Source organism: Falco rusticolus, chromosome 15, assembly GCF_015220075.1.
Source record: "Falco rusticolus isolate bFalRus1 chromosome 15, bFalRus1.pri, whole genome shotgun sequence".
NCBI classification, from domain to species: Eukaryota; Metazoa; Chordata; class Aves; order Falconiformes; family Falconidae; genus Falco; species Falco rusticolus.
In genome coordinates, this window is record NC_051201.1 from 10,674,549 (window position 1) to 10,700,155 (window position 25,607).

Here is a 25,607-nt window from a genome sequence, read left to right on the forward strand (position 1 = left end):
CGGGCCCAGCGATCCGGCGGCGCGTGTCCGCCGGCGGCCGCCGTAGCCAGGCGCTGCTATGGCGGCAGGGCCGCCCGTGCTGCTGGGGCTGCGCGACGCCGCCATGGTGGGGCCGTGCCGAGGAGGCGGGCTGCCCCCCGCCTGGGCCACCAGCAAGCTGGGGGGCTCCGCGGTAGGGGCGGGCCGGGGGGGGAGGGTGGCGGTGGTGGTGGTGGTGGTGGTGGTGGTGGTGGCGGCGGCGGCGGGGCCCTGCCCCAAGGGGGTGGCGGCCCGGCCGGCTGTCGGGGCGCCCTCGGCGCGTCTCCAGCGGCGCCCGTGCTGTTGCTTTTCCAGGACTGGGTGCCGCGCGTGCGGGCGGGCCGGCCCCGCTGCGGGCTGTGCGGCGGGGAGCTGGCGCTCCTGGTGCAGGTGTACTGCCCGCTGGCCGGCTCCCCCTGCCACCGCGCCGCCAGCGTCTTCGCCTGTGCCGGGACGGGCTGCCGGGGAGCGCCGGGCGGGTGAGTACCGCACCGCACCGCACCGCGCGGGGCAGCGACCGGCCGCGCGCGCCCTGACCCCGCTCTCCTGTTTTTCCCCGCCCGCCGCAGCTGGACGGTGCTGCGCGCCCAGAGCCTGCCGGAGGGGGCGCCGGGCCGCGGCGCGGAGCAGGTACCGGGGGGCGGGGGGCGCCTTTTGTATGCGCTGTCGGGTGCCCGCAGCCCCCCCAGGCGGCCGGGGGGTGGGGGGAGGCGGGAGGAGGTTGCGGCACGGCCCCGGTGGCGGGGCACGGTGAGCACTGCGCGGGATTCACCAGAGGATTAACTTCGTGTTCCCGAGCTGCGTTAGGCTTGTGTTCCGGCAGAGACCGCAGGCCAGCTCTATGCTCAAAACTGATATTTAGTGCTTTAATTCCTTGAGCTACCTCAACGTTACTTTTGAACTTTAAATGGCTCGGCTGTTCTGCTTAGGTTTGGGGGTTTGATCTTTAAGATGCCCGATTTTCTAATTTTTACAGATTTTTCTTGAAATTTATCATCAGTTTTCCTTAATCTGATTTGGTTCTCATTAATATACTTATGGTATTTTAGCTCATGAAGAAAAACTGCATGTTGGCTTAAGGCTGAAAGAGGAGGGTGGCAGTCACAGGTGGTGGCAGGCAGAAAGTGGTAAATCTTGGTCTGTGGGAAACAAGCTTATACTCTGATAAAATGATGATGGTATTATCCTTATTGTTTTTGTTATTTTCCTCCGTATTCTGTCCTTTGAGCTTACTTGTGGCGCAGGGACTGTGCTTCAAGTAAATGTACCCAAACTGTCAGCGGTCCTGCCAGCAGCCAAGGTATGGCAACATGATGTACAAAGGCCATTCAAAAAGCCAGTGAATTCTTGTTCCAGTTCTCCAGTGTGCAGTGTTTTTTGCCATAACTACGCTGCTGCGAAAAGTAGGTGTGGGTATGCTGGTAAGTACCACTGTGAGGAGGATGGATGAAATAACACTAAGCATTAGGTGAAGGTTTTAGTTTTCTTACCTGTTACCAACCTGTATTTGAAGTGCATTAGGGTGGCTTACCTTGACAATGCTCTTTTTGCTTTTCCTTCCCAGAAACAAGAATCCAACTTTGCTGCAAAGGATTGGTGTGATGAAGCAGATGACTGGGGAGTCTGTGATGGAGCAGAATCTCCTGCATGTGCTTCCCTTCAGCTGCTTGGTTTAAATGAAGCGGTGAGCAGCTCCGTGTCCAGAGAGGCGGACTGTGCATCCCAGTTCCAACAGCTTCGCTTGTCTGAGGCTGTGGACGGGTCAGGTTCCCTGAATGCACACTCTCCAGTCAGTGAGGGAACGATAACGGCAACATCTAGTTCAGCTCCTGTGTTCAAGCCCTTTTACATTAGTGTTGTGGATGAGGAAGACTACTCTGGTTTCATTGATACAGATCATGCAGATGAGCTATGGAAGGAGTATCAGCAGAGAGAGGGTGTTAATTTGCAACAGTTGATGTCAGAAAGGTGAGAACGGGTCTGGATTTCATGCTGAAATTGAAGGGATTACGTAGTTTCCTGTATGCTGATTGATAATCTAAATCTGACTCTCCAAATCTGAATGCTTTTTGTTTGTAACTGGCTCCTTCAGGAATCATTGGTGTGTAGTGCTTTGCTGGGAGATCATAACAATGCACCCAGTTCTGACAGATTGTGAGTTATTTGGAGATGCATCTATTTCTGAGTGACTGAGCAGTTGGAATGTCCTTGGGCTCCAGACAGAGCAGTGGACTGTCAATCTCTGAAACTAAACCAGTGTGGTTTAAACAGTATTTTATGCTAAATGACACGAGCTTATATTGAAACGTTTGCCTTTTTGGTTTTTTCTTTACAAGGCTAAAGTTTTTCTTCTATTCCAATTGCATTATTAAGAGTGTAAATACTTAGGGATTTTGGCTAGAGGCTAGGATGATGGTAAGACTCCTGAAGATTTTTGAAGGTGTTTGAAAAACAATTTTTGAATGTAGTTACTGGAAATATTTCCAGTATTAACTTAGGTGATCACAGCAAGCACATATCCAGGACATTTGTCTTTTGATTGTATTAACAAGTACAGTGAATTTTCCTGAATTGTGAACAACATTGACTTTCTTGATAACTAAAGCTACTGTCAATTGCAGAGTCTGCATAGTATGCTCTTTAGAAGCGGTGTTACTGTTGAGTTTCGTTGACCTGTATAGAATCATAGAACTGCTTAATTACACTTAATTCAAAATTTAAAAAGACATCATACTTTAAAAGCTAAAAAAACTTCTGAGAGGTTACTAAAGGATTGAGTTGTTTGGGGCTTTTTCAAGCAGGTATCTGGTGGATTTGAATCTCATGCAGGTAGTGCAGGTAGTTTTGAAACACCGTTAGTAATTGTAAAACACCAGAAACTGAAAGACTAGAAGCAAAATGTTCACTTGCAAGCTCTAAAGGGAAGTGACTCTTAAATTAACATGTATAATTTTTTTTCAGTGTACTTAGTGTCATTTAATGTGAATGTATTGTAACCATTGCATATTTAAAGCATGCTTATTGTACTGAAAATCTTACTGGAAATTTTGTTTCTTTTCTTGTTTTCTTATAGTTATGCAGGTGAAGGTGATACTGAAAAATACGAGAAGAGCGAAGTCAAAAGCAGGGACCCCACGTTCCATAAATTTATGAAAAGAATATCTGTGTGTCCTGAACAGATTCTGAGGTATGTTTATCATCTGGTTGTAACAGGGAAATACAGGTCATATCTGTGTGTGTTAGTACAGATATGTACTAACAGTATAGATTGTTGGTAAATAAACTATTTCATTGGAAATACACGTATGTTTTTATTAATCAAAGAATTTGCTAAGAGAGCTGTTGCCATGCCTGTGTGGTCAGACTTCAGTCCCTGGTTGGGCTTTTTTTATACAAAGTGTAAGGAAATGAGAAGCAAAGCAGGATCAGAGGCCCCAGATCTGGCTGTGGGAGACATTCTTCAACATAAGACCTGATGAGAACAGACCCAGACTGTCTTTGAAGGTTCACAGAAATCCAGACATGGAGGTTTTCAAGAGACAGTTTTGAGTTGAAAGTATAATGCACAGTGAGCAGTATGCCGCTGTGATAGACTTCCAAGGCTGTCTGCACCTGTGAAAATTTGTAACCTTACCCTAATTGCTTACATCTCAGTCCTTGACATGTTACTGAAGTAAGAGATTACTTGTTCTAAAGCCTGAGTTGTTCTGGGGGTTACTGTGATTACCCCTCAGGACCCTGCAGTCTTTAGTTCTTGTAAATCTGTTGCTTTTCCTAGAACAAAAGCAGGTTTAACCTCACAGCAGCTGCTTTCCCAAAAGAGGAGTGAATTCTGAATGCAAGTATAACAAAGAGTTCAAATAATAAATTATTCATAGTACCAAATAATACACATAGTTTTAATGGATCCTACCAAGGGTTAGTTTTTAAGTTCTTTGTTCCAGAGAGTCCAATGCAGCCTAGCTGGTCAAGCTGTCTCAGTGTAGTGACAGGACCTTTGTTTATCAAGTTTCCAGAACCAGGTGGAACTAGCTGGTACCTTTTTGATGAGGAGGTAAAGTCTGAGGGGCTGGTTACACAGATAAGAAGCATTAGAAACTTTCATTCGTTATCTATCAGAAATGATAGGGAAAATGTATTAAATGCAGAGTGCAAGTTACATTTTCAGAAAATGTTTTTTCCACTGGATCTATCACTTTGTAGTATTATGCTCTTTTAATTTTCTGTTCTTATAAAACATCACCTCTGGTGATCCCTGTGACTGTCACTAGTTCTAGTTATAATCTTTACGTGGCCCTCCCATTGCCCTTCATGGCTGTGGTGAGTACGCCTCTTAGACCCTTATTTCTCCTGGGCTCTGTTGACATTCAGTGGAAACCATCTTTGATGTTGGTTTCCTGTTAATTGTGGAGCTCTTATAAATAAAATGTTGGTTCTGTGGCATAACTACAGTGGTTTTGAGACCTATTCTATGTTGAGTATCTTCATCTGCCACAGATTAAGCATTCCGATTTTCAGGAAAGTGTAGTTTGGTTGATGGAGTCAGCTACAGCGTATTTTGCAGGTGTCAGTTCAAAGCATTTGTCTCTTTTAAATCCAGGTGTTTCTTTAAGACTTTCCAAGTGTTGGCCTTCCAAATATTTCCCCCCCATCTTTATTCTTTGTGTGATGGCTCATCTGAAGCTTAGACAACGATTCTGGCGCATAACAATGTTTTTTACTTCAAGCAAGTTCAGAGGTTTCAGAGAGTCCCAACTGTTGCCAACATACAAGTTTTCCTATGAAGATTAGATTTTAAAAAAATTACTTTTTTCCTTTCTTGTTGTAGGTACTCCAGGGGTGGCCAGCCTTTATTCATAACGTGTCCTCCAGCCAACATTAGTGAAGGTATTCCAGCCTGCAGTAACTGTGGAAGCAAAAGAGTATTTGAATTTCAACTCATGCCAGCGCTGGTCAGCATGCTCCAGAGCGATTCAGGTGGTGACCTTTGATTTAGCTGAATGAATACTAGAAACAGTCACCTTCTTGGTAAAGTTTAGTAAACTGCAGTTTGGATTGTTTCTTGCTGATGTGTTTAATTAGCTACAATGATCATCTTACATAGAATCAACTGTTTTCCATTATAGATTTCACTCAGCAAAAGATTATAACTCTGGTTTATGGATACTCTGTGATTACAACTTGATTTGCTCACTAATGAACTTCAATAACAGCAGTATAGATAATTCCATGACCTTGGGAGTAATTGGTCTTTATTGCCTCTTAAACGAGGCCTTGGAAAATAATAAATATCATCAGATAAGATTGCGGACAGTTAAGAAGCTCTTTGGAAATTCTGAGTCAGCTTGCTTTAAAAATCTTTAAAGTTAGAAAATGCTTTGTACATAGGAGACTGAATATGAAAAATTTTCTGAATTGGCAAAGATTGAAACATAGCAATAAGCAATGGCCCTTAGTTATGTCATTTTTCATACCTTTGCATTACATACCTTTATTGCTTTGTTTTTAGATCTGTCAGTGGAATTTGGAACTGCTATAGTTTATACATGTGAGAGAAGCTGTTGGCCAACAAATCATCAAACCCCTCTTGAAGAATTTGTTTTTGTGCAAGAAGACCCAGATCAGAGATTATTTAAATAAATTATATTTCTTGGCATAGATGGAAAGTCTGTTGGTTGGGTTTTTTTTACTACAGGTGAAAGTGTGTAATTATGCAACAGTCTTCCTTGCATGTGGTGAAAAACCAAATTCGTTCGATCACATTGTGCTTATTTCCAAGAATAGCCAATTGAAGTATATATTAGCATGCCTCTAAAATGTGGTGACGGAAAACTTGCATACTTTGGTTACACATGGAAATCTAAGTGTAGAGATTGTTTCGTGATGCTAGTTACACTTAACATTTGGGGAGGAAAGTAAAGGGGAAAGAGTGTCTTGTTGCAGGAAGTTATAGTTAGCATTCATCAGCCGGACAGGGAACTACTAGCAGTGAGGAACTTCATGTAGGCTTGATTTTTTTTCAAAATAAATCTACTTTGTTTTGACCACAGGTTAGGAATTCATTGGGTAGTGGCTGGAAGGGCCTTGCTGTCACTGTAGTGTTCTACCATGAAGCTTTTCTATACGTTTTTTCCAGTGGATAAGTTACATTGGCATGCTTAAATGGGCTTGGACAGTCATGTTGCTTTGGGTGGGAAGAGGTGGAGGGTTGTGTTGGTGCTGCTGTTCCCGCAGCGGGGAGCGCGGGGCAGGTGTAGCGCCCTGCTCCTTAGCACCAGCTGGTCGTGCTGCTTTGCTTTAAAACAATCTGAGTTCCTCTGTGGAGTTCCCTGTTGGCTTAGGCTAAATTGCAGTATTTTAATTGACTTAATGGAGGAGTAATTTAAGTAAGTGTCCTTAAAGCGTTTCGTACAGGTTTAATGCTGCAGCACTAAATGAATGCACTAGAAGTGTGGATCCAAAAAAAAAAACCAAGGGGGGATGGGGTGATGCTGAAGGGATGGACCGTGTGCGCAGAACGACTTTGTGCGGGGGAGGGTTGCAGCAGGCCCGGTCAGCTCCTGGAGGCCAGCCCCTAGCCCAGGCTAACGGCGCGAAAATCCCCCGCGCCCGCAAGGGCGCTCGGCCCGCTCGCTCCCCCGGCCAAGCCCACGCCGTGGGCCGAGCCCCGGCTGCAGCAGGCGGGCTCGGTCCGGCCCTCCCGCCGGTCGCTGCGGGGCCGCGGGCAGCCCCTGGGCGGCGGCGAGAGCGGGGCTCGAACCGGCGGCTCCGCCCGCCCCGTCCCGCCCGAGCCCTGGCGCCGCTGCGGCCTTCCTGGGCGGTGCGCGGGAAAGGGGCGAGGCCCTCCCGCCGGCAGGGGGCGCTGCGGGCGAGGCGGGCGGCGCCGCTCTGGTCCCGCCCGGGCTCTCTGTCCGGAGTGCGGCCCGGCTGAGGAGAGCCGCGCGGAGTCGCTCCCCCCGCTCGCCGCCGCCGCCGTTCTTCGCCCGCCGTCATGTCCGTGCCGGTGTCGGGCCCCTTGCGCAGCGAGCTGGCGGAGGCCGTGGCCCAGGCGCGGCTCTTGGTGGTGGGAGCCGGCGGCATCGGCTGCGAGCTCCTCAAGGACCTGGTGCTCACCGGCTTCAGCAACATCGACGTGGTGCGGGCCGGGGCGGGGGCAGGGGCCGGGGTGGCCGAGGGGCTGGCGGGCGGCGGCGCGGCCGAGGCGGGGGGCCGCGGCGAGCGGGGCGGGGGGCGGGGGGGCCGGGGCGAGCGGGGCGGGGGCGCTGTGGCGGCGCGGCCCCTCCCGCCAGCCGCATTGTCTGCGTGTTTTCAAACTGCTGCCGGCCCGCCAAAGCCGCCGGGCGCGGCTGCCGCGCCGCCCCGCCGCCGGGGGACGGGCTCCGCCACAAAGGGGCCGCGGCCTGCGCCCGCCATCCGCGTCCCCGCCTCGGCCGGCCCGCCGCGCCCGGCTCCCTCCGGCGGGCCGTGCCGCGCTCCGTGCCGCGCCGGGCGGGGGAGCCGGCGGGGGCGCGCCGGGAGGAGCGGAGGGCCGTGGTTGCTGCCCGGCCGTTGCTCCGCAAAGTCGTAGTTTCGCCGAACGCCGCCTTGGCGGGCGCCGCGGGTGATGGGCCGGTAACGGGTTGCAGCGAAACACGCCCGCCGTGGGGGGCGGTGGGTTCCGCGGCGGCGAGCGGTAAAGCTGTCAGCCCCGGCGGGCCGGCCGCGGCACCTTCCCGCGGGCTGTTGCTTTCGCTTTTGCTTCCTGATAGGAATCTCTGGTTGTGTATGGGAAAGGCAGAACTGAGAGGGTGGCAGTGAAAACGGGATAGAGAGGAATGCTGTTAGCAAAACGTGGAGTTACCTGGTTTCTAGACCTTTCTTAATTTCTTACCGCAGTTACAGAAAGCGTGTGGTTTTAAGAAATCGGGGGAGTAACAAATCCAGCTAGAGCACAGGTGTGTTTCCTTGAATGTGTTCTTACTTGTGGGTGCCTGGCTAGGACTCACATCTGAGAGTTTTGTATAACGAGTTGTAAGAAATTTGGTTTTGCAGTCAGAGGTCTTGAGCAGAGCGTACTGGAGACAGCTAAAGCTATGTCTAAACTATGTATCTACTACAGCTAAAACTGTATCGGCTTGTAGAAGAGTACAGCTACTGGTTTGCTTTGTTACTCATACAACTCAGGCCTTTCTGCTGAAGCACTTTTTAAAACTTGTGGGATATGCTTAAGTGTAATTCCAGATTGCCCCTTGGATTTCAGTCTGCCACTGAGAGTTTATCCACTTATAACACTGTACAGGTGAAGTAAACATACACAGAAGAGTGAAAGCCTGCGTTTTTCTGCACTGATTCCTGCCTGCCCCCCCCCCCCCCCGCCTTTTTTTTTCCCCCTGCCTTACTATGTCATTTCTGTACTCCTGCAGTCTGTTATAATAGAAAAACTTTAGTATCTCCTGATTTTCCAGTTAGTCATTAGGCATAAATCTCATTGGGGTATGCTTATTGTTTCACTTACTGTAGTTTTGAGTTTTTTGTATTGTTTTTCAAGGCCGACTTGGTTGGACTCCATTAACTTAAGTGCATCTTGGATCCGGGCCATCTTCATTTAAAAATATCATTGGCAGCATTTTATGCAAGACAGTAACGTTTTGCTAACATACGGAGTGGGTGGGCAAAAGAGGAGGCAAAAGCAAAGAGAGGATTGTTACGCAAAGAGGAAATTTGCCATTAGGAGAATAAATTGCTTTTGTCAACGTTTGTGATGTTGTTGAGGGCTTTCCTCATTAAACACTAACAAACTTGAACACTTGAAAAGGTTTTTTTATGAGTAAGTTGTGAAATGTTTTTTTAACCAAAATATCAGCTAAAAAAAAATTTAGGGGTTTTGAATACCAGAAAACTCACAAATACATGATTTCATTAAGTATATTTTGTGGAAAGGCGGTTGTGTTGTCCTCATGAATGAAGAAAAAAATCAAATTACTCCAAATCTGAATTAAGAACATTAATACATATTCTTAGGGAATTCTGAGGCCTTTCCATCTAAATTACTGTCCTGGTTTCAGCTGAGATAGAGTTAATTTTCTTCTTAGTAGCTGATACAGAGCTGTGTTTTGGATTTAGCAAGAGAATAACATTCAAGTAGTGTTGACCCTAAGCCAAGGACTTTTCAAGCTCTTCCCATGCTCTGCCAGCGAGCAGGGGGGCAAGGAGCTGGGAGGGAGCAGCCAGGACAGCTGCCCCGAGCTGGCCAAAGGGATATTCCATACCGTGGACGTCGTGCTCGGTATATAAACTGGGGGAGTTGGCTGGGGGCTGCCGATCACTGCTCGGGGACCGGCTGGGCATCGGCCAGCGGGTGGTGAGCAACTGTATTGTGCATCACTTGGGGTTTTTTCCCTTGGGTTTTATTGCTCTCTCCCCCTCTCCATTACAGTTATTACTGTTTTGAGTTGTTTGTTTTTTTTAATGTTCGTTGTTTGGTTGGGTTTCTTTACCTTTATTTCAATTATTAAACTGTTCTCATATCAGCCCATGAGCTTTACCTTTCCCTGATTCTCCTCCTCATCCCCGGGGGGTGGAGGGGGAGTGAGCAAGTGGCTGCCTAGTACTTAGTTGCTGACTGGTGTTAAATCATGACACTTGCAAAAATGGCAGTAGTGTAAAAGTTATCTTAACAAGAGAGCTGTTAAATTCTGGTAATTTTTAGCGAGATTGAAGCTTCTGTTGCAGTCCAATGGTGTCAGGTATTCTCTTAAGACAAAAACTTCCTTTTCTTCTTTGGTCTTGGTAATACTGTTTTCAGTTGCAGTTTGTGTCACTTGTTATCATCTCTAGTTAAAATACTAAAAGCTTTCTGGGTGGTGGAAGTTTTAACAGAATTATGCGTTTAATCATTTTCACTTGAGGTTCTCAGGCTTTTTGGCTTTGGACTAAGCAAGCTTTCTGAGTGTGTCTTATGAGAAAGGCAAGGAGGCAGGAATGCGTTTCCATGCAAATACTATTTTCATGAAAAGATAGAAGACCTTGGGAAGTTACTAGGATAATGTATTTCTAAAACATGTATTTTTCTTTTTGCTCTGTATCCATGGGTGCTTTTATTTAGTGTTTAAACAAACAGTTTTAGCTAAAACAGTTCTTAGTATCTCAGAACTTAATTCTTAAATTAAAAATAGTCCCTTCAGAAAACAGGAAGTTTAATCGTGGTGCTTGGGTCTTGCATGCAAAGGATCTTCAGGGAGAAGAGTCAGGCATAGTTTTTTCATTATTCAAGTTTGGTTATTAAAATTAAAAGCTTATGAGAACACCCTCAGTAGGTCATGTTTAAACTTCACACTGTACAGTCAGTCTGATAGTACTCTCCATATAGTGGCAAGCATTACTATGTTGACTGTGTCAGGAATTTGGGAGAAATATCTCTGATGCTTAGAAAAATTGTCTCCCTCCCCTCCCTGTTAAAAACGTTAGGGATAGGAGAGGGCTTCTAAACAGAGTGGTTGATCAGCGAAACTGTTTAATTAAAGGAAAAGCAGTGGCAACAAAGGTAGGAATAGATCTTCTCAAAGTTCCAATTACATCTTCTTAATTCTTGTGGTGGGGTGTAAACACATTTGAAATTATAATGTTCATGGGTGCATATTAATAGAAACACAGCCGTTAGGGGAATTACAGTCATGGCATCCTTTGAGATTGTACATCACAGATGTTCTGTGGTATATGATTTTAAACATCTTGGTTGCATGACTGGATATCTTTTGTTTAAGTAGGCTTCATTTTTTAATACGCACTTAAGCAGTTAGTGCTGGTGACAAACAGTAAAAGCTTTTGCCCTGCAGTGTATGAATTAGATGGCAGTGCAGCCCTCAGTTTACTGATTCAGTTGCTCAAAGCCATGTGCAAATATAAAGTAGAAGTACCAATTAGTTTGCCGAGTAGCCTTTCTTGGACCTTGGGGAAGCATGGAGCAGGGTACAAAGCCAGCATTCGGGGTGGAGAAGTGGACTATGTAGTCTGGCTGGAGACTGGACCTATCTAGGCTGAATACCTGCAGTATCTCCTCTGAGTTGTGCTCCTGATGAATTCTCACTAAAATCTTTATCCTACCATAAATAGGACAATCAGTTACTGACTTGCTACCAACTGCTGTGCATACATATCTCAGCATTCACATGTGTTTGCAGAAGGGACTCTCTTCAGAAAGTGTTCTCATGTAGCCCTTAATTTTTGACATATGGTTCCATTTGCTAGTAATTATTTAAAATGTATGGATTCCTGAGGATGATTAGGTGATCATTAATGCCTCTACAGTTGCTATAGTGCAGAGGTAACACCTATACACAGGTCTGAAAAGGGATCTGTAATGCTTATGCATTTTGGTCAATCACATAAACTCTGTTAATGATGTTCCTTTTAGCTCTGTGTTATTTATTATATAAAAGTGAAATGGCTGTTTGTTGTGTGTTTCTAGATTGATTTGGATACTATTGATGTCAGCAATCTCAACAGGCAGTTTTTGTTTCAGAAGAAGCATGTTGGAAGATCAAAATCACAGGTGAGGAAAAAGTCAAAGCTCAAGTCTTACTCTGTTATTTTATAGACAGTGTTAGAAATATGTCACAATTTAGTTTCTGCTGTGACAAGGTAAGTGTTGGTTGATCATGGCTGTCCAAATGTTTCGTAACAAAAGTATTTAAATGTCTTAAGGTAGTAGACTTACTCAATACTCAACTGGTATAGAGTCTGTCTTTAGAAGGAAGGAAGGAATAATAAGTGGTTTTTTTTGTTTTTGTTTTATTTCTAGGTTGCCAAGGAAAGCGTGTTACAGTTTTATCCAGAAGCTAATATTATAGCTTACCATGATAGCATCATGAAGTATGTTTGTTTTTAAGCTCTACTTACGTTTTTTGATTTGCAAGTTCTGTGTTATTTAAATGCTACTATGGTGTGCTTTAAGGTGTTTTACAAAGTTGGCGCAGTAAGAAGGAATAGTTTTAAATATGAGACTACCACACATTTGAGTGGGAGTATGGATTTTGTATGAGTTTTCTTAAGCTCTGGTAGTAAGCTGTAGTCATTTGCTTCTGTCCATTTTTCATTTTATTAGCAACATTTACTATGTAAGTTTCTACACTGTAAGGATGCCCTGATGTCTTGAGCAATAATTAGGTTGAAATAAATGTGAATGTTGAGTCCATGATTAAAAAAAATGAAAGCCTTTGTGTGTATGTAGGTAGCTGAATGTCACTTATATATGCCCCAAACTGTGTAAATCTAGTCTTTATGGTCCATAACCAATAAGTAGAGTACAAGATAATGTAGATCCTCATTAGCTATTTTCCATGTTTTAATTTGTGTCCAGTTTCTTAAAAATTTATGATCTGTAATATTAAGGTTTTAACTCTGATGTTGCGATTAGCCACTGAAACACTGACTCATTGCATCCTTCTCCTGAAACTGTAAAACCGTTAGTCCTGTTTCCTCTATGCTCTCTCTTTGTCACCTTCTTTAAATCAGAAAAATGCAATGTAAAGATATTGGAGCGTCAAGATTTTAAAATCCCATGTCTTGGCTCCTAAGGGTATGGAGGCGTGGTCAAAACCAATTGAACTATCAGAGTATAATGAATTATCAACAGTCTGATGAGCTATGGTAATTACAGTGTGCACATTTTAGCCTCAGCTGATGGTTTTTAAGGTCAGTTACCACAGCTCAGCCAATTTACTCATTAGGTCAGAGCAGTATAATCACTTTTTCGTTGTCTGTCTGTTTCATTGGTAAAATTAGTACTAATTGCAGCAGCTTCCTTCCAGCAGCATAAAATTTGTGCTTTCACCCAGCTTTAAAATGGGCAGGAGACAAATGGAGCAGTTAAAGGCTAGCAGTATATTTATAATATGTGTAATTTATCACACGAATATCAGTCTACCCTTTGCATGTGTAGTTTGTGTTGTGACATAATAACCAACAACTTTGATGTGCCATTTTGAGTATTGTTTTTCTTTTCTGTAGCCCTGACTATAACGTAGAGTTCTTCCGCCAGTTCACTTTGGTTATGAATGCTCTGGATAACAGAGGTGAAGTTTTCACTATGATTTTATATTGGAGATGAAAACACTGTTGCTTCTTTGTAGAAACAGAACTTTAATGTGTTCTACACTTAGTACTTCTGCAATGTCAGTTAAATAACAAGTATCCTCCTAACTTATCTATAGTTTTACTAACGCTTGTGTGCTTCGCTAGGAACTTGAAAGGGTAGTTACTACTTTTACAGGTGTTTTGAAAGTAAACATTAACTGCTGTGTTGCTGCTTTATGGGAACTGATGAGTATTGTGTGTTCATATGTAACTTTGTTTAGTTGAGTTTGCTGTATTTAATAGTGTTGATATATTTTGTGTTAACTGGAAAATGACTGTGAAAATGATGTAGTGTTCTGTAACAAAATAAGGCAGCTTAAGGATAAATGTTTGCATAGGAGGCTAGTTTGAATTTGGAGAAGTAAAACTTTTTTTTTAATCATTCAACATTTTCTTTAAAAACTCTTCGATTTGCAGCTGCCCGTAACCATGTGAACAGGATGTGTCTGGCTGCTGATGTTCCTCTTATAGAGAGTGGAACTGCAGGCTACCTTGGACAAGTAACAGTTATAAAAAAGGTTAGGTTGTGTATTACTTTTGTTGCTTTCAGTTTAAATCATTGGCTATTTTAGGCAACAGGGTGTTGGGTGTTTTGAGATACAGTTACAGTTCATCTGGTAATAGCATTTACTATCAGCAGTCTTCACAGTGTGACAAGTAAATATTTCACTTTTCACCAGGGAATGACAGAATGTTATGAATGTCATCCTAAACCAACTCAGAAGACTTTTCCAGGCTGTACAATCCGAAATACGCCGTCAGAACCTATCCATTGCATTGTGTGGGCTAAGTATTTGTTCAAGTAAGTGATTTTTTTAAAAAGTGGTTCAGTCTTCTGGTTTCTAAACCTACTGACAGCAAAATAAGTGGACATGGGTTGGGGTTTTTTTGTTTGCTTTTGTGGTTTTTGTTTTTAATAAGTATGGATTATAGCAAAAAAATTCCAGTTCTTTGACCTAGGTTTTGGAGTGGCTTTTTGAGGGTGTTTTTTTTCTTTCTCTTTTAATATAAGGAAAGTTGGTTAGTATTTAGGTGGTCTTGTAATATCACAAAAAATTGGGCATATTAGTTTGGCACAGCAGTGTAGGTTAAGGTTACTTTATTCTTCACCTTTATATGAAGTTAACACGATTTTCAGTTTAATCATGTATTAACAGATGTAAAGTTTGGTGAGATCTTATAGGGTTATAAGCAATGCTTTCAGTCCTGCAATATAAATATAAGGCTAGGGGGACTATGGAGTGAGTTACACAGAACTGTTTTTTGCTAAATGAATTTTTGTATCGGACATTTTATGTTGTCAGTGTTAAGTCCATGTGTGACGAATCCCAGCAAATTTAAAAGCAGCGTATGAAGTTGCACTCTGCTAGCAAGGATTCTGAGTGGATATATATCCATTAGCAAGTATTTTAGTCTTTAACCAGATACGATGAAATTCTAGTGTTGTGTTGTTCTTCTTAATTATCATATAGCCAGTTGTTTGGAGAAGAAGATGCTGATCAAGAAGTCTCTCCTGACAGAGCTGATCCTGAAGCTGCCTGTGAGTGTGATATAAGCTGGTAGCTTACCCTGTTACTGAAATGTTCTGTTTCAGAGATTGTGACTTATTGCTGTACATTTCTTAAGGTTAGAGAGTTCAGCTCTGTTTTCTCTTAAGAGGATTCCATTTACCCTCAGACAAGAGTTCGGGGGGTATTAACAGTAGTTTCCCTTGCAGACCTTCATGTACACTGTGCGTAGGTTAGTTCCCTTATACTGCTGCTCAATAGGTACCTGGAACAACTGCAGTGTTTTTAGTTAACTTGATGCATAGTGCGTACCAGAAGCTTTTGCATAAAAATGTGCAAAAAATACTCTTCAGAATGACAAAGTTTAATAGCTTCACCTGTCAGAACTGTGGCTGTTGTGGGCAGCCTAAAACATTTTCAAAAGGGTTACTTCAGCTGTTGTGAAAACTTTTTAATACAGTGGGTCACTGGCATTCACTAGTTGTGCTCAGGTAGTGTGCTTAGAACAGCTGTGAGCTACACAAGCGATATACTCGCTAATCATAAAGTTCAGTTAACACAACTAGGTGCAAGATACATGATTTAGGCGAGTAGGCTTGTATCTGTTTGGAGACACCTGTTCCCTCTGCAGCCAGCGGCCTTCCCCATGTGCACAGAAACTTGAAACGTGAGCTTGAAGTGCAAATTAAATATAACTGATATTCACAGGGTGGCCTTTTTTTCCCCTATATATTTGGCTTTGATGGAGTGCTTCCTCCTTCCCTGCAGCTGGGAGGCTTGTCTTTTGAACAGAGGACCAAGAAACTGAGGATTTGTGACCACTTGGCTTCTTCCATTCCTCGCTGAGGGACTGCAAGGAAATAAGGGATTGTTTGAACTCTTCTAGCCTGAAGCACTTCAGTGTTAATCCAAATAGGAAATATGCCCATTCTAAGTGATGTTTTTGTAGCTATTCAGTATTTTTCTGTAGGGACAGTAACTGTAGTTACTGTGGAGGTGAATAAACATCATTCTGTGTTGTTTCTTTTGGATTCTTTGATATGTGAATGGACTTTGGAGACGGAGCTTAGAGGATCCTCCAGCTCTTCAGGTTCTCTGAACATCAGATAGTGATCACCCAGCAGGTGGTTCCGACAGGACGTGCAGAATGAAATAACTGAGTCTTAAAAAGTGGTGTATAAACTCCCTTAAAACAATGGCAGCTGGAATACTTGGATGGTAGCAGGCACAATGCCACTTTAAATTTAAAGAAAGATACCAGGGCAATTATGGGAAGGCCTGAGCTGTAGCCTCATGTCAGTGAGCAAAGTGTCTGTAGCAGTAACGCTGTTTGGAATCTGTGGACATATGTGGTGTTGCAGGGGAGAGTCAGTGCAACCTTTGTGAAGGGGAGCCATGCCTTGCGTGGCTCTGCAGGTCCTCTGAAGGAGTTGGCAAACCTGTGGGCAAGCACATCTGGTTTACGCTATTTTGAATCTGCAGGGGGCACCCAAAAACTTCTTGTGAGGAACCCGAAGGAGCTAAGCAGCCATGGGGAGAAAAAAGGATTTAAGATCCTGAAGTGGATAAGCTACTTAAATGATACAGATAAATGGTGATTAGAGGAGTGTCTCAGATTGGTGATGGGACCACTGCTGTTCAGCATACCTGATAAGCAAAGTCAGTCAGAATAATAAAGATGAGGACTAACTGCAAAAGTTGTAGAAAGTTTCACGGTGCAGAATGACGTGCAATGAGACATTAGGTAGACTTGGTGCAAATAAATACGAAATGATGCAAGTGATGTGTTGGTAAAAGGGGGGAATCATTCACAAATTTACATGTAAAGTGATGGTCTCGGAGCTGATTTTTCTTAATCAGTCGAGAAGTTAATGGACAGTTTCATGAAAACATCAACGTGCTGCTTATTGGGAATCATGATAGTAATTGCCAGATGTGATTGGAAAAGAAACACAAAATGAATAGTATCTCTGTGTGTGGAATTTTTTGTGTAGGAATAACTGGAAGTAGGAAGCCACTTTATTTTTCTGCGTGTTTTGAAGTTCTAAGCAAACTAAAACTCTTCAGCCAGGAAAAGAGACCACTGAAATCACAACATTATGTGGAGAAAACGAATAGGAAACAATTGTTCAGTGTTCCTACCGGTAAAGGAATTAGGTGACATCAAGTTAAATTAGTTGAGTCACAGTTACAAAAGCAAACAGGAGAAGTTGCAGTGTGTCTACCTCAGCTTTTGCTGGGTGCAGTAAATCCATTTTATGGGCCCTGCATAATTTTGGGTTTTGACCCTAGGGGAAATATTGGATGTGATTTTCCCTTTTTTTTTGAATTAAAATATTGGCTAACACTTTATTAATAGGGGAGCCAGCAGAAGCAGAAGCCAGAGCACGAGCATCCAATGAAGATGGTGAGATTAAACGTGTTTCAACTAAGGAGTGGGCTAAATCAACTGGATACGATCCAGTTAAACTTTTTACTAAGGTATTCCTTACCCCCAAGAAATGTCTTTATTTGCAGTGTATGAAGTGCTTTAAAGTTAAGTCAAACACTAGTGCAATTATGTTATGACTTCCACCAATTTTGCTGTAGTATTGTTGGTCTTTTACGTTTGCTCGTTTACATCATTCCCTCTGTGACTGTATAGATGGCTTCAGCAGTTTGTTTGTACCATACAGAAAAAACTTCATTCAAATTACTTTTAATATGAAAAGGTAAACTTGAATTCTATAGGAGTCTTACTGGGCATAACCAGAACCCATGTGAGGACCTAAAAGCTATCAGTCATCTTCTGTGTATAATCAGGCACTGGCGTAAGAAAATATAAACTGGTTTGGGAGTTTTCCTTCTAAATAGTTGCTGAAAGTGGATAAGTAGAGAAAATTAGCATAGAATGAAGTGCTGATGGGTACTAATAACTTACAGAATGTGATGTTGATAGGTAGTAATAACTTTGGAAAGTCATTGGTGTGTAGGTAAGAATTAGGGAGAGTATACAAAAAGCTGTAGTGATGACTTCAGTGGACAGGTGAACCTACTGTTAGGACTATTGTTTCTTTATGTTTTACTTAACTCTCCGCACCACCACCCCTTCATTAATCAGAGCTGTGTCTGCTTTATGCAGTAAGTGTTAGAGAATGGGGAATAAGAAGTTTTTTTGATGTTTTTATTTATGTGGTTAAAAATATTATCAAGGCGGAAAGCAAAATTTCAAAAATCTTATGCTGATTTTTCAATTTCACAGCAGATGTAAAAATAATGTCTGTTTTTCCCCTTTTAATTTTAATGGGCTTTTTTTTTTGGTTTGTTGTTTTTTTTATTTAAAATGTTTCGTAGCTTTTCAAAGACGACATTAGATATCTGCTGACGATGGATAAGCTGTGGAGGAAAAGAAAGCCTCCAGTGCCACTGGACTGGGCTGAGGTACAAAATCAAGGTACTTGTCCTTCTTTCCACTGTATATTTTTTAGTCATACCTGCTGGCTGTTAATGCGTCTGTGTGATATGTAGATTTTCTCACTGTCACAGGTGAGTACTGATAATGAACATGTTAATTCTTTGTGATTCCTGAAGACATTTAAATTTTCTCCATATAGAAAATGTTTTTTCTAAAACTGTTTTGCATTTGTCATTTTAGATACTCAGTATTGGCTGCAGAAATGTCACATTTCATAAAATTATCTGTCGGCTTATTCTAGGAGGCTTTACCCATAAGCAGTGATGCATTTCTGAAAGCTGATTCCTGATTCATGCTGAAAATTTAAATTTGCTGTAATTTGTACATATTGATACAAGTATAGCCATAGTTGCAGTTTTAAGTGCAGATTTGTTGTAAAATGTTGGGGCTACTGTAGTTTAAGTGTATTGTTCTTTAATTTAGAAAATACTTAATTTTGCTGAAATGGAAAATTCTAATTCCTCTGAGAGAACTGTGAGTTTTGTAAGTATTCCTGATTTTTTTTTTCTTTTCCCAAAGAGAAAAACATATCTGATCAACAAAATGAATCCTCTGCAATCTTGAAGGATCAACAAGTTCTCGATGTCAAGAGCTATGCACACTTATTTTCAAAGAGCGTTGAAACCCTGAGACTTCACCTGGCTGAGAAGGGTGATGGAGCAGAGCTTATATGGGATAAAGTTAGTTTGCCAAATAGATAAGAACCGGTTATACTCTACATACGTAGTACAAGTATTCGTTGGACTCATTCAGTTTCATTCCAAGATAGTATTGCTTAGAACAAAAACGTCTGGCACCTCACTGAAATCGGTTTCCATATGTAAACAAATATATACGTTAAACACTATATTTTGTAACTCACTGAGTGTAAGGATTAACTATTGTGATGTAAAATAACTTAATCTAGCAACTTTAAAAAGCACAAATGCAGAAGTATTTTGTCATATTTTGATTTTTGAAAATATTTTAATAATTAACTTCATTTTTTCTTTATAAGTTTCTCTAAAACCTGCTCTTATACAGTGGTTTAGCTGGAGTTCTGCTGAGTTGTATGCAGTAATTAGCTCTGACAGTAGGTATGTGATGTATTAGGAGTTTTGCTGAAGAAAACCAAGAAAAGAACAGTGTAATCTTCCAGCAGTCAGTTGTCATTTGGCATAAGAAAAAAAAAAGTAGTTTGTAAATATAGAGGGGACAAAAAAGTGGAATAGTATTAAAACAGATAATAAAAATACTTTTCTAAACACCAGTTTTTGAAACTGAGCATAAAACATTGTCAGACTTAGGGTTTAGACATTATTTTGAACATACAAGGCATTTTATTACTACTACTAAGTACAATTTCTAAATGTGTATTTAAAGTATTACTGCTCTGTCTAAATGTACCATCTCAAAGAAGTGGTATATTGACTTTGAAATAGAATATTTTACAGACTCTTGTTTTCTAAACTTTCTGATTTTAAGTTTTTAAGGACCATGTTTTGCAAACCTTTTCCAACGAGTAATCTGATTTGTAAATACTTTTTTTATTAACTTCTTGTTAGGATGATCCTTCTGCAATGGATTTTGTCACTTCTGCCGCGAACCTCAGGATGCATGTTTTCAGTATGAATATGAAGAGCAGATTTGATATCAAGTGTAAGGATGAAATATAACATTTTTCAATTTAAATACTAATCTAAACTTCTCATTTTCATTTACTGTTTAAAAATCTGCATACTCTTGCCTATTTTGCAGCAATGGCAGGAAATATTATCCCAGCTATAGCTACCACTAATGCAGTAATAGCTGGTCTGATAGTGCTGGAGGGTTTGAAGATTTTATCAGGAAAAATAGATCAGTGTAGAACGGTAAGTGGGAATAAGATACTTTTACTTTCTTGTTCCTTATAATTTGTTTAAAAGTTGCATTTAACCTGCTTTGACTATTGTGTAGTGTTTACTGTCTCTCACTTGTTGCTTCAGTAGATTCTGAATGTGCTGGGTACTTTCAGCCACAATGAAAAGAGAAGTGGAAGTCTCAAGGATCATTAAATTCCTCTGATTTAATGAAAATTGGCTGGTGGGTAGGAGAGAGAACCAGACTGACATCACTTGAAACATGGTTGTTTCATGTTACAAATCTGTTTGGCAATAGCTGCTCAGCCAGCACAGGTGTTGTTGTGGACTAGCCATAATCGGCACTTTCTCCTGTTCAGCAAGCATGTCAAAGAGGATTAGGGAACAGGACAGCCTGTGAGACTAAGAATAAATCTGTAAGAGAACAGGTTTTATGAGTGCTGTTACTTACAGTATAACTTGTTTTATTCTTGTCTGTCCTCAAGATTTTTCTGAACAAGCAGCCAAATCCCAGAAAGAAGCTATTGGTTCCTTGCGCTTTGGATCCACCAAATCCTAACTGTTATGTATGTGCAAGTAAGCCAGAAGTGACTGTGAAACTTAATGTACACAAAGTTACTGTGTTAACACTCCAGGATAAGGTAAATCTTGAACATTAGCTACATCTTTCATTCTGCTTCTAATACTGTAAATTAAAGTTAGGGTTTTGTTCAGTATATTTTGACTGAACATCAGCTGTTTATATTTGCTCTACATTTTGCATTTCCCTCAGTTACAAGGAGAGCTAGATTAGCCAGTATGCTTCTTGCTCATATGTGCTTGTATATCTTGTGAAAGGATGTTTATATTTTACAACTTTTTGGTGTTTTTTTAAGCCTATTCATATCTAAAAGCAAAAACTCTAAAATTGTTTCAGGTGAATAGTTCAGTAGCCAACGTCAGAGTTGCATAGGCACAACTGATGTGTAATTCTGTCGTTCTGTGAAGTATTTTAAAAAATTTTCAGCTTATCTGAACCTGTAGGTTTCAGACAACAAAAATATAGTTCTGTTCATGGAAGTAAGAAAAAAAAAAAGTACAGGCTTTCAGCAGATGCCTGAAAATGAGCCAGGATACAAAAATCAACATAATTCAAGGTTCCTTCTTCTATAAGTGCTTTGAAGTCAAATACTGATTAAATAATCATACTCATCTTTGCAGATAGTGAAAGAAAAATTTGCTATGGTAGCACCAGATGTACAAATAGATGATGGAAAAGGAACTATTCTTATCTCTTCAGAAGAAGGAGAAACAGAAGGTATGCATACTGCAGCTTTTAAAGATAAGAGTAGATAAAAACTTGGAAGAAACAAAGATACACAGAATGGAAGTATAGCAAATGTTCTAGTGTTCGTCCTGTAGACTAATATTTGAAGAGAACTGGATTTACAAGTCTTTTAAGTGGCCCAAGAATAGCTAGTGATATTGTCTACAAGCCTGTGTGTCCAGTTCAGCTTTCCTGTGTAAGTACTTTTCATCTGGAGTGTTGGGATTCCTTTCAAGAATAGGTATTCAGCTATAAAGGTACACCAGTATTTTCCTCTGCTTGCAAGTCCTGTTCATTTTCTTGTTCTTAGATTGTGGTCTTTTTATGATGCTTGCAGACGCTACTGTAATATAAATGTTATCTCAGAAATGTTCCTAGATGTAATAATAGTAAAGTGCTTGAATATGATGCATGAGGAGTAAATAAGTCAGCCATAAGTAGTTTTAACTACTCATAGGCTTAAATGTCAGCTTTTACTTTAAATATAGCTGATAAATGTTAGTCTTAAGTTTCTACATAACATTTCTGGAGTACTCATTTATTCAGATGTAAAAGATCTTTATATAAATAGCTTTATACACGGCAGTTTTCCACTATTTTTGTAGCAAATAACCACAGGAAATTATCAGACTTTGGAATTCGAAATGGCACTCGACTACAAGCAGATGATTTCCTCCAGGACTATACGCTGTTAATCAATGTGCTTCATAGGTAAGGATTCTGAAATAATTATTTTTGTGTGTATACGTAGAACAGTTCCACAGGGAACTTCCAACTCAGAATTTTAAATTTATGACTAAAGCTCAAAGATTAAGCTGTGGAAAGAAAATACAGAAGTAAAAGAGGAATTGTCATTTTTTATGAATTTATAGAATTGGAGTTTTTTGGTTTGTTTTGGGTTTTGTTGTTTCGGTTTGTTTTACAAAAGTAATTGGAATAAATGTAAAAATACAGTGCAAAACCTGTGTTCAGATACAGCGGTGGAAACAGAAGTCAGTTTGAAATAATTGGGGTGTGTATTTAGCCCTGGATAAATAAAATAGCTACTATATACACTATCTCACTGAAAGTGCAGTGTGTATAGGAATGTGACGTTGAGGAAGAAGGGTAAGCTCAAGGAATTATTCTTCTCATTCCTAAGCATTTTAAGTCGTGGCACTGGGTGGAACAGTGTATGTGAATAGACAAAGCATAAATTGTAAGGGAGGACTGAACAGATTTTCCTCTTTTTTTAATGTTTTTCTCATTTTGTCATAGTTGCAGGGTGCTCTAATACTTGAATCGCGTTCTTTGTGAAAAAGACAGGTTTTTATTTTCACTTGGTTGTTTAAAAGCATATATATGTTTATTCTATAGTGAAGACCTAGAGAAAGATGTAGAATTTGAAGTTGTTGGTGATAGCCCTGAAAAGGTTGGTCCTAAACCATCAGAACCAGCATCTAAGAATATTACCAACGGTAGTGATGATGGAGCGCAGCCCTCAACATCAACAGGTAAATAATGGTAATCAATATTGAATAAAACAAGAGTGGTTCAGTAGTGCAGTCCAATTAAAATAGTTGTCTTCAGTTTTATGACTTGTTTGCCAACATGAAATAAAAAGCATTTAAGTTGCCTCTGTGTATAAACATAATATTAAACAGAAAAATGCACGTTTACAATTGTTACAAAATGCACATTTGAGATTCTTACAAAGGGTTACAGTAAATACACCTCAAAATTACATTATTTAACTTGCAAGGGCTTGATGGGGTGTCACCTGAAGTGTATTCTAAATGAAGTAAGACCCATTCTTTCTGATGGTCACGCTATGGCTTGACAAAAAAGAATCAACCAAATCTGTCACTTTCTCCCTACAGATTAAAATATTACTTTGTGGTTTCCTTTTGATCATGTTTCATTCTGCTAATTTAAGAAAACATCTGGTATTATCTGGTTACAAATTAATTATTTTTCACCTGTCTAGGGAAGCACGACAAGAAAAGCAGTATTTCCTATTCAGGAAGAAGTACCATCACCTTCCTAATGTAGAGTGTTTCTTCGAACATATTCAAAATAGTTTAGCTTTCGTGACTGTGGGATGGTTAAGCACTGAAGGCTGAAGTACTGCAAACATACGGTTTTATAGGGATAGCGTATGAATCTGAACATTTGTGACAGATGTCAGTTAGATAACTGTAGTTCAGTCTTACACATTTGGATGATGTTCCTTTGCCTGTCAGATGGTCCTATTTAAGACACGCGCACAAGTACACAGTCACTTCCACTAGTGTCTTGTTTCAGGGGAGGATTAAATGTTAAAGAGTATTGCTAATATTGATTTCTAATTGTATTTAAAAAAGCATAAGATTAGTTTTTACAGTGAATTTGTACTTCAGAAGAAACAAAATCCACTAGATGTCTTGAAAGCTCACATTTGGTTCTATTTTCCCTTCTGTATACTATCCATTGTTATCCTTCAGCTCTCTAAGTCTCCTCACCCTTCCGCTCTTCCCTCCCTGTTTTCTCTCTTTCATGGGGCATGGCTTCTAGTGGGACCTCTGTTGAATGCGCTAGTGAAAGGAAAGGCTGGACTACAGCTCAGTTGTGTGTAAATGTTCTTTTCTAAGGACTGCTGCAGACAGCACGCGACTCTTCTATTTTGTACATGCAAAAAACCCAGTGCTAACTAATGCATTTCCCGCATAACTGCAATGTTTTCCATACCTCTAGCGAAGCGGGAATAAACTGTGTGAAAAGCCTATTTCATCCTTGTTTCAGAGAAATTCTAAATACTCTTGCAGTTGAATGACAGAGAATATGGATGAAGAATGCTTCAAGTTGTATTTGTAGTATTAGAGACATTCATATTTTTAAGTATGAAATTTGGTTTCAGTAGACTATCTTTACAGTATCCATTTGAATTAAACACATGTATTTTGCAGCTCCAGATCAAGACGATCTATTGATTGTTGATTCTGAAGATGAAGGTACTTCAAGCAATGTTGATGATGATATGGAAATCAAAAGCCGCAAGAGAAAACTAGAAGATAAAGAGTGTGTCGGTACAAAGAGAGTGCGTACTGAGCAGACAGAAGAGCAAGATGAAATTATAGCATTAGACTGAACATGCAAATGCCCCTTGACACAATGATTCAGATAACGTAATGCAGTAACAGCGTGTTATGTTGGGATGTGAAAAATGTCCAGAACTAGACTAATTTTCAGGCCTTTATTCCAAGTGAATACCAAACCACTGGCTTAAATAATTTGTGTCTGTTTCTCTTGATGATAAAGCTCTCATCTCAGTAGACTCTTTCAGAAGTTTTTAGATATAATTCCATATATTAAATGTAGTAGAAGCATAGTTTATAAATACTTACAGATAAGTATTTGCTTAAACAGTCATGGGAAAAGCATGTTATTTTTGTGTAAATGCCTTTTAGGTATAATTCAATAGAACAAAAAAAACCTACTCTTGTTTAGTAGTGTGTCATCATCTGATGCCCAGATTTTAAGTAACTACATTCTTATTTTTTGCTTGAAGAAAAATATTTTTAGCCTAGTCCTAAACATTTTTCACACCCTGAACAAGTAAAGAAGAAAATTCAATAAAGCAAATTAGTGCCATGTTTTAACAGTGTTCTGAAACTTCAACTGGCACTATGTACATTACTGTAAAACTGTTAATTTACTCAAGTTTTTCAGCTCGTACTGCCTGGTATGTCAATGTAAGAAGCAAATTTTTGTGTATTGTTACAGTTTCAGGTTATTTATATTTGATGTTTTGTAAACTCAGATACTACTACTATACTGTACATCTGATGGACCAAATAAATGACATCTGAAATACTTGCTATATTTGCTTGCACAGTCCAAGTTTATGCTGACTTACGGGACTTTACAATGTATAGCCTTCAAAAATTACTGTATTATTTTCATTTTTCTAAACATAACCTAGTAGAACGGAACTTAAGCTTCACTTGTTTGAGGTGAAAGGGGAATTTTTTTAATAAAACTTTTGTGAATGTTTTTTTTTCTTGGACAATCAATTATTGGCCTCTTCAGTTGGAGCATTTGCACCACCACACGCATGCTTTCACCGCCTCACCCCTCAGAAAGAAGGAAGCACTGATCTTTCATACATGACACTTTGTGCATAGGACAGAAGCTCAGTGTTTAGAATCAGTATCTTAAAGAAAAACAAACTGCATTTGTTTAACTATTTTGGTAGCTCTCAAAACTAGCAGTGTTAATTCTTAGAATGCGTTAATCAGCTATTTCTGTCACTGTACTGAAATTACTTTACAACTTTGTGTTAATGAACCAAAACTGCTTCTATTCACAGATAAGTATGCAGCATTAGCCTTACAGAGCAGAGGAACTGAGCA

The 25,607-nt window shown here is 40.7% G+C and overlaps 2 protein-coding genes across 3 annotated transcripts; both read left to right on the forward strand.

Moving 5' to 3' along the window:
* The first annotated feature begins 8 nt into the window (after positions 1-8).
* Positions 9-5,684, forward strand: PDCD2L (programmed cell death 2 like). The gene is made up of 7 exons (XM_037409384.1): positions 9-172; positions 334-497; positions 588-648; positions 1,583-1,986; positions 3,092-3,205; positions 4,847-4,995; positions 5,528-5,684. Exons 1-7 carry the CDS (start codon positions 59-61, stop codon positions 5,656-5,658), a joined length of 1,137 nt encoding a protein of 378 aa, XP_037265281.1. The 5' UTR covers positions 9-58; the 3' UTR covers positions 5,659-5,684.
* Positions 5,685-6,907: 1,223 nt separating this feature from the next.
* UBA2 (ubiquitin like modifier activating enzyme 2) lies at positions 6,908-25,249 on the forward strand. 2 transcript variants are annotated; one of them, XM_037409122.1, is made up of 17 exons: positions 6,908-7,153; positions 11,465-11,548; positions 11,798-11,868; positions 13,006-13,070; positions 13,549-13,649; positions 13,812-13,933; positions 14,604-14,671; positions 16,999-17,120; positions 17,973-18,072; positions 18,613-18,773; positions 19,638-19,731; positions 19,831-19,943; positions 20,417-20,572; positions 21,132-21,228; positions 21,843-21,948; positions 22,594-22,730; positions 24,162-25,249. In XM_037409122.1, exons 1-17 carry the CDS (start codon positions 7,010-7,012, stop codon positions 24,341-24,343), a joined length of 1,923 nt encoding a protein of 640 aa, XP_037265019.1. In that variant the 5' UTR covers positions 6,908-7,009; the 3' UTR covers positions 24,344-25,249. The 2 variants fall into 2 exon arrangements, with proteins under 2 accessions (XP_037265019.1, XP_037265020.1); XM_037409123.1 differs by lacking the exon at positions 6,908-7,153 and adding an exon at positions 7,594-7,952.
* The last annotated feature ends 358 nt before the right edge of the window (positions 25,250-25,607 follow it).